Source organism: Pelophylax lessonae (assembly GCF_965119305.1).
Source record: "Pelophylax lessonae genome assembly, chromosome: 2".
NCBI lineage: Eukaryota > Metazoa > Chordata > Amphibia > Anura > Ranidae > Pelophylax > Pelophylax lessonae.
Window position 1 is genome coordinate 455,147,788 of NC_138769.1, and position 13,856 is coordinate 455,161,643.

Here is a 13,856-nt window from a genome sequence, read left to right on the forward strand (position 1 = left end):
GATTTTGGGCTATATCTGTAGAACTGTGGCTATGACTACTTTCCCAGTTTTTTTTTTTGTCATTCCGGTCTTTACAATATTTTAGATTATTTAAAAAATATTTTTTTGTTTAAACAGTCCCTTCTCCATTATCCACATCCCTAGGGCATGTTTAAACATTTGTATCATCAGACTCCAGACATTAAAACAAAGTATATTAGGTTTATCTTGGGGTAAATTTTGTAATGCTGTTATTTAAGTTGCCATGTCAAAATATTTTATTGCTACTATTATTTTATTGTGCATGTTTTCTGTTTTAGCTGGCGTTAAAAAGTTGGCACATAATTGGAGACAGTCTTGCTATAGACCTTTTAATTACAGACCGGGGAAACAGAACCTCCATAATAGCAAGCCTTCCTGAGATTGAAAACTCCACTGCATCAGATCGTACTTCAGTAAGTGCAGTGTGTTTGTATTCATTATTAACGCATATTACAGCACTTTATAGTATGCAAAGGTATTACTGTTGGTTTTATACCAGACAGCTTTAGCTATTATTTAAAGGGAGAGAGAGTAGCACAGTTTGTGTTTTAACCACTTAAGGACCTGGCCTATTTCTGACACTTGTTGTTTACAAGTTTAAATCAATATTTTTTGCTAGAAAATTACTTGGAGCCCCCAAACATTATATATTTTTTTAAGCAGAGACCATAGAGAATAGAATGGAGATCGTTGCAATACTTTGTCACACCGTATTTGCGCAGTGGTCCTATAAACGTGATTTTTTGAATAAAAAAAAAAAAGAAAACCGTAAAATTAGCCCAATTTTTTTCTATAATGTGAAAGCGAATGTTACGCCGAGTAAATTGATACCTAGCATGTCATGCTTCAAAATTGCGCACGCTCGTGGAATGGCGACAATTTTGGTAATTAAACATCTCCGTAGGCAACACTTTAAAAATTTGTAACGGTTACGCATTTAGAGTTACAGAGGAGGTCTTGGGCTAGAATTATTGCTTTCACTCGAACGATCCTGGCAATGCCTCACTTGTGATTTGAACACTGTTTACATATGTGGACGCGACTTGCGTATGTGTTTGCTTCTGCGCGCGAGCTTGGAGGGACCAGGCGCTTTAAATTTTTTTTTTTCCCTTTTTTTTTTTTTCTTTTTATGCTGTCCCATTAAAAAAAAATTATCACTTTTATTCCTCTTACAAGGAATGTAAACATCCCTTGTAATAGAAAAAAGCAGGACAGGTCCTCTGTAATGTGAGATCTGGGGTCAAAAATACCTCAGATCTCACATTTACACTTAAAAACAAAAAAAAGTAATTTTTTTTTTCTGCAGTCTCTCCGGTCCTCCAAGGCCATAAAGTCAAGTGGGGGCCATGTTACCCTCACTCAACTTCCTGCCTAGGACTACAATGAACCGGATTGTTAAGCGGGGTAAGCGCTGACTGGGAAGCGGGGGGGGGGGGGGGTGGTCACGCGGAACAAAAGCTGTAAAAATGTACAAATTTTTGACTTTATTATAGTTTAATAACATGTTAATATTAAAAATTGAATATTAAAAAGATAACTTCAGCTTTGGAAAATGTTATATGTTCCACCCATATTTACGGTGCAGCTTCTGCCACCTTTCTCCTTCTGCACCTGCTGTCACTTTTTGAAAAAAGCACAGCTGTGTGGGTCTCCACCCACACAGCTGCATCATTCATTCACAGTTTTCTGAACAAACTAATTAGAGGTACCATCTGATACCAGGGCAGACTGACTTGTTGTTTCAATGAGCTGCAAGGGCACTGATGAACCCTCTTGTCGTCTTATTGACATGTCCTCCAGCTCTCAAACAGATGGTACGGCTGAATGCCAGAGGTCATGTCTGCAGAGGAGCCCATGTTGCATCTGTGATCTACTGATCATGGGTGCAATTCTTTCCAGGCTCCTGCTGGAACAAAAAATAAATGCACTTTTTTTTTTTTTTTTTGCAAAAATATGTGCTTGTATTATTTTTTCCATGAAGGTGAATTATTCTTTAATGTAACTTGCACCATCTAATGTATCTTATCTTTAAACCAGCACTGATTAACCAACATTACATGCAGAAGGTATAAGTAAATATGGCTGCCCTATGTATTCAAGCGATGTAGACGTATGTGTAAAGAAACAAATCTTTTAAATGATGCATACGTCATGAAAGGATTATTTTCATAATTTAGATTTCTCTTGTTCGACGGACATAGCGCTCCATAAATCAATTTCTTTGAGTTCAGCAATAGACACAGCACCCACCACTCTATGGAGTTCTGATATTTCGAATACTGCTTGCTATTAAACTGATTACCTAGAGCAGAGGGGGGTTATATACCAAGCTGAGGATGGCCCATGGGCGTAGCCAGGTGGTTTTTGTTCTGCCTAGTCCTATAACCCAGTAGTTATGATTTTTAGAGGGCTGTGTCCATCGATGAAAAAATAAGAAATCTTAAATGCAACGTTTGTTTTGTTTCAGGTTATATTAACTTCAGGCTATTATGCAGTGTTTCGAGTAACATTAACAGCAAAGAATCTTGAAGGATCCTTTGATGGTGGTATCCAAATCACCACAGATTATGAGGTATTTTAGGGAATTTCTTTACTGTTTTGTAGTTTTGCCCTCTAGCAGTTTATATATCCTGAATTGCAGCTTATGTGCAAAAGTAGATAAATATTTTCTCTTCTGCCAGTAAATGTTAGTTGTTTGTCCCTAAATAGCCTAGGCTTTTTAGGCCTCATGCACACTGGACGTTTTTACAGCTGCTGTTTTTGGCGTTAAACTAATAATAAACTCCACAGCATGTTATCCTATGTGTCCATGCGTGTACATGCTGTTATCAGCAGTTTTTGGCAGGGGTGTTTTCTGGCTGGAAATAACCCAGAACTAGTGGGTTTTGAGAGGATTTTTTCCAGCTGTAAAAACGCTCTAACTCTGATAAAAGCTTAAGAATGCCAAAAAACGCCGAACAACGCTGCTATTCTGCGTTTATCAATGTTTTTAAGCCATAAGCTTTTGTGGGATTATATTTTTGCTAAAAAAAATGTACAGCTGAAAAGAGCTAAACGCTGAAAAACACTGCTGCAAAAAAGCTGAAAAACTCATTCTACAGCTTTTCTACTGATGATTTGATAACGTCCAGTGTGCATGAGGCCTTATAGATCGCCCCATTTCCTAAACTTTTTTTTTTTTCTGCTTGGAATTAACACGGTGTACCATTTTCTCTCAGTGGAAATGTGCGACTGGCCCTCTTAATCCAGTGTTCTTGGCCGGCATAAATAAATACTGGCAACATTCCTCAAGTGTTCTCACAGACTAAACGATTTTTGGAAAAAGAGGGGGGGGGGTGGCATGTCTGACTAGACCTGATATATTACCAAATTGACTAGGCCAAACCCTTTTGCCTATTTAACTGCACGTTTGTATTTAGCCACACTGTACAACTGCTGTAACAGAACTGTGGTGGTAGGACTATGACTATAGGACCAATTTATTATTACAATTTGTATCAAACCAATTCTTTATATCTATGACTTGAGTTTTGTTTTAAAATCAAGAAATTTTAAACGATTTTAGAACTGAGAGACCATAATCAACATTGTTTTCATCTCTAGATATTGACAATACCTGTGAAAGCAGTGATTGCTGTGGGTTCACTGACCTGTTCCCCAAAGATTATTACGCTTCCTCCTTCCTTTCCGGTAAGAGCCTTTGTACAAATAGCAAACGTGTGCTGCTTCTTTGGACGTTGAAAACAAGAAATAAATATTTTTTGATAACTGCTATATGATTTCTGTGAATTCTGCAGGTGTGCATTATGTTGGAGTATGTGGGGTGGGATATGGTAGTCTACAGGGAGTGGTAATGTCAGGTCTTAATATAGAAGTACATAGCAGCACCAATACCTTTCCAGAATAGTTTGTGATGTTGCTTGCAAAACATGGAGTTCAGCAGAAGCTGGTAGGGAGTTTACTATATATCCAACTTTATTAACTTTCACAGTTCTCTTCTCTTAACTACAAAACATTTCTTCTTTATTGGAAAAGAGGAGAGAGGGTGGGGGGGGGGTGTTTGTAGTAGAAATCAGAAGAGCAGCCTAGGTTGACAATGCTGCTCCTTCGTAGTTAGTGCAGTGAGAGTTGCCATTGTAGGACAGGATCACATGGTGAAAATAAGGGAAAGCGCCTGGAAAAAGTTAACTAATGCAGCCATCACATCCAATGACTAGTAAGCTGCAATACATTTGGTTTTTTGGGGGATTTAGATGTGCTTAATGTAAACCACCTACCAGTGAAGGAGAAAAAAGGTTTTCATTTTGGGCTTCTGTGAATATTAGTAGTAACTACAATTATTGTCCTTACTGTTCAGGCAATAAATGTTGTGTCGGTAATAATTTCACCTTCTCTGTCAGCCAAGTTGACCTCCAGCAGTCAGTGTTTTTCAGGGCTTATGTATTTGGAAAGACTTGTTTAGTCACTTTGAATTCATTAGGTCTGCCACGTTGGAGTAAACTGCAAGAAAACAACCAGTTCAGCCTGTTTACATGTGTATGGTTTTGCCTTTGAGACTTGCTGTCCTGCATTGTTACGTGTTATAGAAGAAAAGAACTGGCCTAGCTAGTTGTATGAATTGACTGTAAATTTTGTTTTCCTTTTCTCTCTTGCTGCAGGGAAAATTAGTTCATCAGAGTTTAAATATAATGAGTTCCTTCTCACAGAAGGTGAAAATACAGCAATTACGCTCCTTATCGGAGGATATGAGATTTTTTTATAAGAGACTAAGGAGCAATAAAGAAGAATTAGAACCTGGGAAGAAATCAAAGGTATCCCTGCAATCCTATTGTTTCCTAATGTTTAATTTAGGTTTGCTTGTTTAAATATTTTAAGTTTGACCATTTAGGACTCCCTGTGCAACAAAAACTGATCTTACATATTGAAACCTCTATCTTACACTTGGGGTTTCCGACTCTAACAAAAACAACGGAATACTGTTCATGATCGTTTTTTAAATTGCCACTAACATAAATTTTTTTAGGACAAGCTTTTAGGGTTTGGACCCAGTACTAAATTGCTTCTATCACAAGTCCACTGATACGGCTACAGTAACCTCTGGCTTTTTTGGAGAATTGACCATGTGACAGTCGCTTCTCTATTGTTGCACATTGTGACTATTGACTGTTTCTTAGAACCTCATTGTTAAGGGGGGGTGGGGATAGCAATTACCCTCATAAGCTTTATTTTATAGTAGCAAGGTGATGCAATATACAGTATATGTAAAGGGATTTAATTTAGAAGCTTTCATACAACCTCTGACATAACAAAAAGAACAACACTGGTGATTAGCAACCTTTTTCCTAAAGAAGCACCTGCATCTCTTAAATTTTTAAAGTGGGCTTTAATATTATGTGTAACACATTCTCGCCCAAGGTATCTTGGTTTTGCTTACCAGATTAAAATCTTTGTTTGTAAATTTCTCTAAAAATAATTGGCACATCACAGAATTGTAATATAAGACCTAGATTAAGTTCAGGATTGGGACCAGCTTGCAGGGGGATTTTCCTGCTTGTGCAGCAAGTTCTCTTCAGTGACTAGGGGGTCACTTGTTTGTTCTCTTAAAGCAGATGTACACAATTACTGAATGACATTTACTTTGAAACCAGATGCAGAGTCCGTCCAAATCTGGAAAGAACTACAGTGGATATAAAAAGTCTAAGATGTCAAGTTTCTGTGATGTAAAAAAATGAGATAAAGATAGATCATTTCAGAACTTTTTCCACTTTTAATGTGACCTATAAATGGTACAACTCAGTTCATCAGCAAACTGAACTCTCTTAGGTGGAGGGAAGTAAAAAAATATATATATATATGGTTGCAAAAGTGTGCACACTGTTAAACTCCTACTTTGTTGAAGCACCTTTTGATTTTATTACAGCACTCATTCTTTTTGAGCATGGCACATCTTGACTTGGCAATATTTGCCCACACTGCAAAAACACTCCAAATCTGTCAGATTGCGAGGGCATCTCCTGTGCACAGCTCTCTTCAGATCACCCCACAAATTTTTAATCAAATTCAGGTCTGGTCTCTAGCTGGGCCATTCCAAAACTTTAATCCTCTTCTGGTGAAGCCATTCCTTTGTGGATTTTAATGTATGCTTTGGTTCGTTGTCATGCTGAAAGATGAAGATCCTCTTCATGTTCATCTTTCTAGCAGAAGCGTGAAGGTTTTGTGCCAACAATGAGTGGTATTTGGAACTGTTCATAATTCCTTCTACCTTGACTAAGACCCCTGCTCCAGCTGAAGAAAAACAGCACCAAAGCAGGAAGCTGCCATTACCATGCTTCACTGTAGGAATGGTGTCCTTTTGGTGATGTGCAGTGTTTTTTTGCGCCAAACATATCTTTTGGAATTATGGCCAAAAAGCTCAACCTTGATTTCATCAGACCATAACACATTTTCCCACATGCTTTTTTTTTTTGCAAAATTTTACCTGGGTTTGGATGTTTTTCTTAGTAAGAAAAAGCTTTCATCTTGCCACTCTACCCAATAGCCTAGACATTAGAAGAATACGGAAGATTGTTTTAACATGTACCACACAGCCAGTACTTGCCAGATATTCCTGCAGCTCCTTTAATGTTGCTGTATGCCTCTTGGCAGCCTCCCTGATGATTTTTCTTCTCGTCTTTTCATCAATGTTGGACTGTTGTGCCATTATTTCACCACTTAATGATTACTGTCTTCACTGTGTTCCATGGTATATCTAATGCCTTGGAAAATCTTTTGTACTCTTCTCCTGACTGATACCTTTTAACAATGAGATCCCTCTGCTGGTTTTGGAAGCTCTCTGTGGACTATGGCTTTTGCTGTAGGATGTAACTAAGAAAATGTCAGGAAAGGCCAAATAGAACAGCTGAACTTTACTTGGGGTTCATCAGAGGCACTTTGAATGATGGCAGGTGTGTACTGACTCCTATTTAACATGAGTTTGATTGTAATTGCTTAATTCTGAACACAGCTACATCCCCAGTTATAAGAGGGTGTGCACACTTATGCAACCACATTTATTTAAATTTTTTATTTTTACCTCACATTTTAACAGGTGTGACTTTTTATAGTCACTGTACATAAATGTATCAGTGGGTCTTCTCAGCGCCGGACCCTCATATCGTTTTTCTCTGAGTTTAACTTATGGTCATAAAATTGTCAAGAGGGAAGTATCTAAGGGAGGTAGGGTGGATAAGAAAAGTAGGTGGGAGAGACGTATGTAAGTGGTAGTACTAGGAAAAAGGAGAAGGTGGGGGAAAGAGGGTAGAAAATTAGAATGGTAAACCCAGTTGCTCCAGTAGCTTTCTGTGTGGTACATTCAGTTAGTACGCATCAAGAGATGCTTATAGTAATTTCAGTTTTTTAAATACAATTCTTGTTTGCACCTTTTTAAAATTTTCTGTTGATTCTTTGCAGTCTTTTTGCAGCAACTTCCTGTCATATTTGAGGGTACTTCATTTATAGAACTACCTGTGCCTGTGTAATGTGTGTTGCAGTGGATACTCGTAGTCTTCGTTAGGGCTCATTCACACAGGCACATAGGCCCGTAATTCGTGAAGAGCAATCTGAGTTTGATAGGATTACAGGGCCATGCACTCATCCCTGCAAATGTCAAACTCAGATGTGCAGGTGAGTCCATACATCCATTACATCTCCATTGACTAATAAAGGCTGCCTACACACAGCTTCCTACTCTAGAAACCTAAACAAATGGCTCTTGGATGCTGTGAGGGTCTTATTGCCATGTAAATAAGTCCTTAGAAGCCTATGTAACAGGTTTAATCACAGGAACACAATCCGGAGTTTGGTACAGAGCATTGTTACACTGTTATAAGAAGTTCCTGAACAAAGCCATTCATGGCAGAATCACCAGGTGTTTAGAAAGCTGTGGATTTAATTTACTGAAAACTACATTAAAATATTAACATGGAGGGATTTGCAATTGGTCTAACAATATGCTTTGTATTGGAAAAACAGCTCAATCATTTTCAATTACTCTTGACTTCTGTAATGAGTCTAACATTTAACTGCTGGTCTATTTCATTTTTTTGTAGATTGCAAATATCTATTTTGATGCTGCTTTAAACTGTGGAGACCACTGTTATGCTGGACTTCCTTTTTTATCTAAACGTAAGTAAAGTTCATAATAATTCTTGCTTGACTTTTTTTTTCTGTTACACTTTATGTACCCAATATTACCATGTATTTGTTTAAAACCATTAAACGTGTACTCCTTTTTTCCACTAGCACCATAAAACAGCCTTGATCACAATCTAGACATGCAATAAACATCTGCTTTAAGCTGACAATTTATTTACACTAAAAAAAGTCTCCGTTACATGCAAGGCATTTGACACTTTTTACTTGAAAGAAGTTGAGAAGCTTTTTTTTTTTTGTTTTAAATCCTACCTACCTAGGTGGATGCTGCATCAGTCCCTTACCAGCTCTAAGACTGAGAACTGCACGATCAAAGGGCGTTGATGGCTCAGTTCTTAGTGCTACCCGAGCAGAGAGCTGGTGACTGTCACTGGAGAGATGGGGTTTGGATTGGACTGGAGCGACTGTTTCAGGCTCTCAGCGGCTCGCTAAGAGGCGGAGCCAAATGCAGATTCAGGCATCTGCATGGATCCCACCCTGAACTGGCTCTTTGCCGAGAGTGTGCTTTAGCCCGTTGTCTGCTGAAAACAGGTCACAGGAGTGCAGAATGGACTGCACTCCTGTGATCCACAGGTGAAGTACAGCCAAACAAGCTTTAGTAGTAACTTCCATTATAGCATTCCTCACACTATTTGATGGAAAAATTGCCTTCTTAAGGCATAAGTGCCTTAATATTAAAAGTCATCAGCTACAGTTTTGTAGCTGCTGACTTTTATTTTTTTCTGAAGGAGCCTGGAGTTCCTCTTTAAGTTGAAGTGCTGCGTCCGTTATCAGATATAAAGATAATACTGCAAGTTGCAGGGTGGTCTGCTAGTGGAAATTAAAACTAGCATAGACAAGGTAATTATGGATGCTTCAAAACAGAACATCATTGATCACAAACTCAAAAATTCTTGAATACGGAGTTATATATAAATAATATATTGCCTAAGTGGTGTAGATAATAATGGTGTGCAGACCTTTATTACTAATTACATGTGATTTTCTATGCTTGCTGATCTTTTTATTGTAGCATGTTTAGACCTCATGCTTGAAGCCCTGAATTACTGTTTAGATGGGGACTCTTTGGTAAAGTGCTGGGCTGTGAAATGGCATTCAAAAGGTGTCTGCTTCACATGCCCTTTAAGGTATAGTGTCTCTTCAAAGCTGCTCTGGACATCCTCATCAAGGTTTGTTATTAGGGCAAGAGTGTCCACCAGCCCCTGCAAAAGAATCCTAGGGTTACATACAGGGCTGGCGCTCCCGCTAGGCGAACTAGGCAGCTGCCTAGGACGCAGCCATACCGCCCAAGCGTCCCTGATTCCCCGGGATCGTCCCCAGCGAATCAGGACTAAATCCCAGGATGCTCGCGGCGGTGCGGGCGGCTTGGCTCCTGCACGGCGCGAGCGACACATGGCAGCCGGTCTCTCTCTCCAGCTGCCTGTGTCATTGCAGAGAGCGGAGAGCACTGAACCCGCCCCTCCCCCTTCCTTTGTTTTCCTGTACACAGAGGAGGCGGGGAGCAGCTCACCACTCTCTGCAACAGCGTCGCTCTGATCTGAGGTCTGTGATTAAAACTAATACTAACTTGCGGGGGATGTATGGAGCTTGGGGAGTTTATGGAGCTTGGCGGGGGGGGTTATGGAACTGGGGGGGGGTGTATGTCATCTTCCTACCATCCCACCCCCTGTCATCTTCATCCCCCCTGTCAGCTTCCTACCACCTCATCCCCTGTCATCTTCATCCCCCCTGTCATCTTCATCCCCCCTGTCATCTTCATCCCCCCTGTCAGCTTCCTAACATCCCCCTGTCATCTTCCCCCCCCCCGTCGGCTTCTCCCCTCCCCCTGTCATCTTCTTCCCTCCCCCTGTCATCTTCTTCCCCCCCTGTCATCTTCTTCCCCCCCTGTCATCTTCTTCCCCCCCGTCATCTTCTTCCCCCCCGTCATCTTCTTCCCCCCCCTGTCATCTTCTTCCCCCCCCTGTCATCTTCTTCTTCCCCCCCCTGTCATCTTCTTCTTCCCCCCCCTGTCATCTTCTTCTTCCCCCCCCCTGTCATCTTCTTCTTCCCCCCCCTGTCATCTTCTTCTTCCCCCCCCTGTCATCTTCTTCTTCCCCCCCCTGTCATCTTCTTCTTCCCCCCCCCTGTCATCTTCTTCCCCCCCCCTGTCATCTTCTTCCCCCCCCTGTCATCTTCTTCCCCCCCTGTCATCTTCTCCCCCCCCGTGTCGTCTTCTTTCCCCCCCCCCCCGTGTCGTCTTCTCCCCCCCCCCCGTGTCGTCTTCTTCTCCCCCCCGTCATCTTCTTCCCCCCCCCCCGTCATCTTCTTCCCCCCCCCCGTCATCTTCTTCCCCCCCCCCCGTCATCTTCTTCCCCCCCCCCGTCATCTTCTTCCCCCCCCCGTCATCTTCTTCCCCCCCCCGTCATCTTCTTCCCCCCCCCTGTCGTCTTCTTCCCCCCCCCTGTCGTCTTCTTCCCCCCCCCTGTCGTCTTCTTCCCCCCCCTGTCGTCTTCTTCCCCCCCCCCTGTCGTCTTCTTCCCCCCCCTGTCGTCTTCTTCCCCCCCCCCTGTCGTCTTCTTCCCCCCCCCCTGTCGTCTTCTTCCCCCCCCCTGTCGTCGTCTTCCCCCCCCCCCCCCTGTCGTCGTCTTCCCCCCCCCCTGTCGTCTTCTCCCCCCCCCCCTGACGTCTTCTTCCCCCCCCCCCTGTCGTCTTCTTCCCCCCCCCCCCTGTCGTCTTCTTCCCCCCCCCCTGTCGTCGTCTTCCCTTCCAACCTGTTTTTGTTCCTAGATCGCTTACGGGGGGTTTCTTTGGGGCAGTGCAAGACTTGTTACTTCAAGTGGTGATTGTCCCAGTTTTGACTTCGGAAAGTTTTCAGGGGTTTTACTCTAAACTGCTAAACTGCTTTCCGCGGGTACAGAAGTTCAGAATGTCCATTCGCACGGCAGTGGCGTCCCTACATCAGGGGGATTTTCTCGCTTCTATCGACATCAAGGACCTTCATATTCCAATATGTGGCGGTCACCAGCGCTTCCTCCGCTTTGCCGTGGGCGAGGAGCATTATCAGTTTGTGGCATTACCTTTTGGTCTCGCCTCTGCTCCCCAGGTCTTCACAAAAGTGTTGGCCCCGGTACTAGCATTGCTGCGTCAGCGGAGAATCGTGTTACTGGGGTACCTGAACGATCTTCTGTGAGCAGAGTCTCCGACTGGTCTGATGGACAACTTGGAGATCACTCTGCGAACTCTGAATGAGTTTGGTTGGATTCTGAAAGTTTTTTTTTTTTTCAAATGTCTGCTCTGGTTTCGTCCACGAGACTGAACTATCTGGGTCTCACTCTGGACTCCGCCTCAGCCAGAGTGTTTCTTCCTCTGGAAAAACTCCAGGAATTGCAGGAGGCAATTCAGCTTCTGTTGTTCAGTAGACAGCCTTCCCTCTGGGTTTGTTTGTGGGTGCTGGACCTGATGGTATCTACCCTTTTGAGGCGGTTTAGTTTGCACAGTTCCACACCAGATCTCTGAGGATTCTTGTCCCAGTTCACCAGGATCTCTCTTTGCAGTCTCTAGACAATCTGATCCTGTTGAGTCGGGGTGCAAGAGGTCCCTGATCTGGTGGCTTCATTCTCAGGCACTTCGACAGGGAAAATCCTTTCTTCCCCTCTACTGGAGAGTTGTCACCACAGATGCCAGCTTGTCTGGGTGGGGAGGTGTCCTTGGCACAGATTGTGCTCAAGGGGTCTGCACTCTTCCATAGTCCAGACTGCCAATCAGTGTACTGGAACTCTGAGCGATCAGACTTTGGCTCATTGAACAGTTCCCCTTCAGGGGTGTCTGGTACGCATTCAATCGGATAATGCCACGGCCGTTCCCTATGTCAATTACCAAGAGGGCGCAAGAAGTACCCTGGCGGCTCAGGAGATAGCCGGTATTTTAAAGTGGGCAGAATGATTCGTTCAAGCCCTCTCGGCTGTACTCATTCCAGGGGTGGAAAATTGGCACGCGGATTATCTCAGTTGATAGGCTTTGGACCAGGGGGAATGGTTGCTTCATCTGGAGGTGTTATATCAGTTGTGTTTCCGTTGGGGTACTCCCGAGGTGGACCTGTTGACCTCTTGTCTCAACAGGAAGGTACAGAGGTTTGTAGCTCCAGTCTGGCCTCACAGATCTTGGTACGCTGATTTTGTATGGCTGGTCACTGATGCTCCTTGGAGACTTGTCTCAGGAAAGATCTGCTGTCCCAAGGGCCAATCTTCCATCCTGCTTTACGGTCGCTGGCTTTAACGGCTTGGCTGTTAAAAGCCAGGTGCTGAAGGATAGAGGTTTGCCTGAATTGGGGATTCCTATGCTGTTAAAGGCTAGACAATCTACATCTAGGAAGATCTACCATCGTACTTGGAAGACGTACATTGCGTGGAGTGAGTCTCATGGGGTTCATCCTCGCTCCTTTTCAGTGGTTCGGAAATTGGCTTTTCTCCAACAAGGGGTTGAGCAGCGCCTGGCCTTGAGTACCATCAAGGGCCAGGTTTCGGCCCTTTCAACGTCCATTGGCCACACATTTCCTGGTGCACACCTGTAACCAGGGAGTTTGAAACTTGGCTTCTCCAGTGCGGCCTCCATTGTCACCGTGGGACCTCAATTTGGTGCTGTTCTTGAGAAGCCTCCCTTTGAAAGTCTTTGGGAGGTTCCCCTGCTTAAAGTGGCCTTTTTTTGGTGGCTATTACTTCTTCGTGCAGGGTGTCGGAGGTGGCGGCATTGTCTTGTCGTTCACCTTAATTGGTGGTTCAGAGATAAGGTGGTTCTTTGTCCCTGTCCGTCGTTCCTTCCAAAGCTCATATCTGATTTCCATTTGAATGAGGACATTGGGTTGCCTTCCATATGTGCCAGGCCTAAACATCCTAAGGAAATTGTCTTGCATTCCTTGGATGTGGTTCGGGCAATGGGGTGTCTCTGGCAGCTACGGAGTCTTTTTGGAAGTCAGACTCATTATTTTAGTCACGGATGGACCTCGAAAAGGGTTGGCTGCTTCTGCTGGAACCATTTGCAGATGGATCAGACAGACGGCGATTCAGGCCTGTTCAATTAATGGTCAGGTCCCACTTTTACCTGTTAGGGCGCACTCTACTCGGGTGATTAGTGCCTCCTGGCCTTGCATCATCAGGCGTCAATGCTGCAGGTTTGTAAGGCTGGTTCACCTGGTCGTCTGTACACACTTTCACAAAGTTTTATAAGGTGGATGTATTGGCATCTGCAGATACTTCCTTCGGCCACAAGGTTTTGCAGGCTGCTGTTTAGAGGACCTGGTTCTCTTTGAGGGTGTATTATTTTTAATGGTGAGCTCCAGTTGTTTATGGTTGAGCTCCATGTTACCTGGTTGTCTACGTTTTAGCCTTGGGGATTTTTCTTGCTGTTCCCACCCCCATATTTGACACTGCTTTGGGATGTCCCAGTCGAAAATCCCTTTAATAATACATTATAACCTTCATATGCAATTCAGAGACTTTTAGCATTTAAAATAAACTCTAAATCTCTAACAATTCCCCATCAATGCACTATAATCCACTAATAAAGTGCATTCATCTTAAATAAGAAATGTCTCTGATCATATTTTATCTTTCAATACAAATTATAACAGATGATATAATAAAAAAAATAAAATTGGATGTGTCAGATAA

The 13,856-nt window shown here is 42.9% G+C and overlaps 1 protein-coding gene across 3 annotated transcripts in view; it reads left to right on the top strand.

Annotated features, from left to right (window-relative positions):
* The window catches only part of TMEM131 (transmembrane protein 131), a 483,390-nt gene that overhangs the window by 317,950 nt on the left and 151,584 nt on the right, over positions 1-13,856 (top strand). For all 3 annotated transcript variants that reach the window (XM_082245264.1, XM_082245263.1, XM_082245262.1), the window contains exons 17-21: positions 300-434; positions 2,489-2,593; positions 3,625-3,711; positions 4,680-4,832; positions 8,109-8,184. In XM_082245264.1, coding sequence (XP_082101390.1) covers positions 300-434; positions 2,489-2,593; positions 3,625-3,711; positions 4,680-4,832; positions 8,109-8,184 — 556 coding nt within the window. The remainder of the gene's footprint in view (positions 1-299; positions 435-2,488; positions 2,594-3,624; positions 3,712-4,679; positions 4,833-8,108; positions 8,185-13,856) is intronic.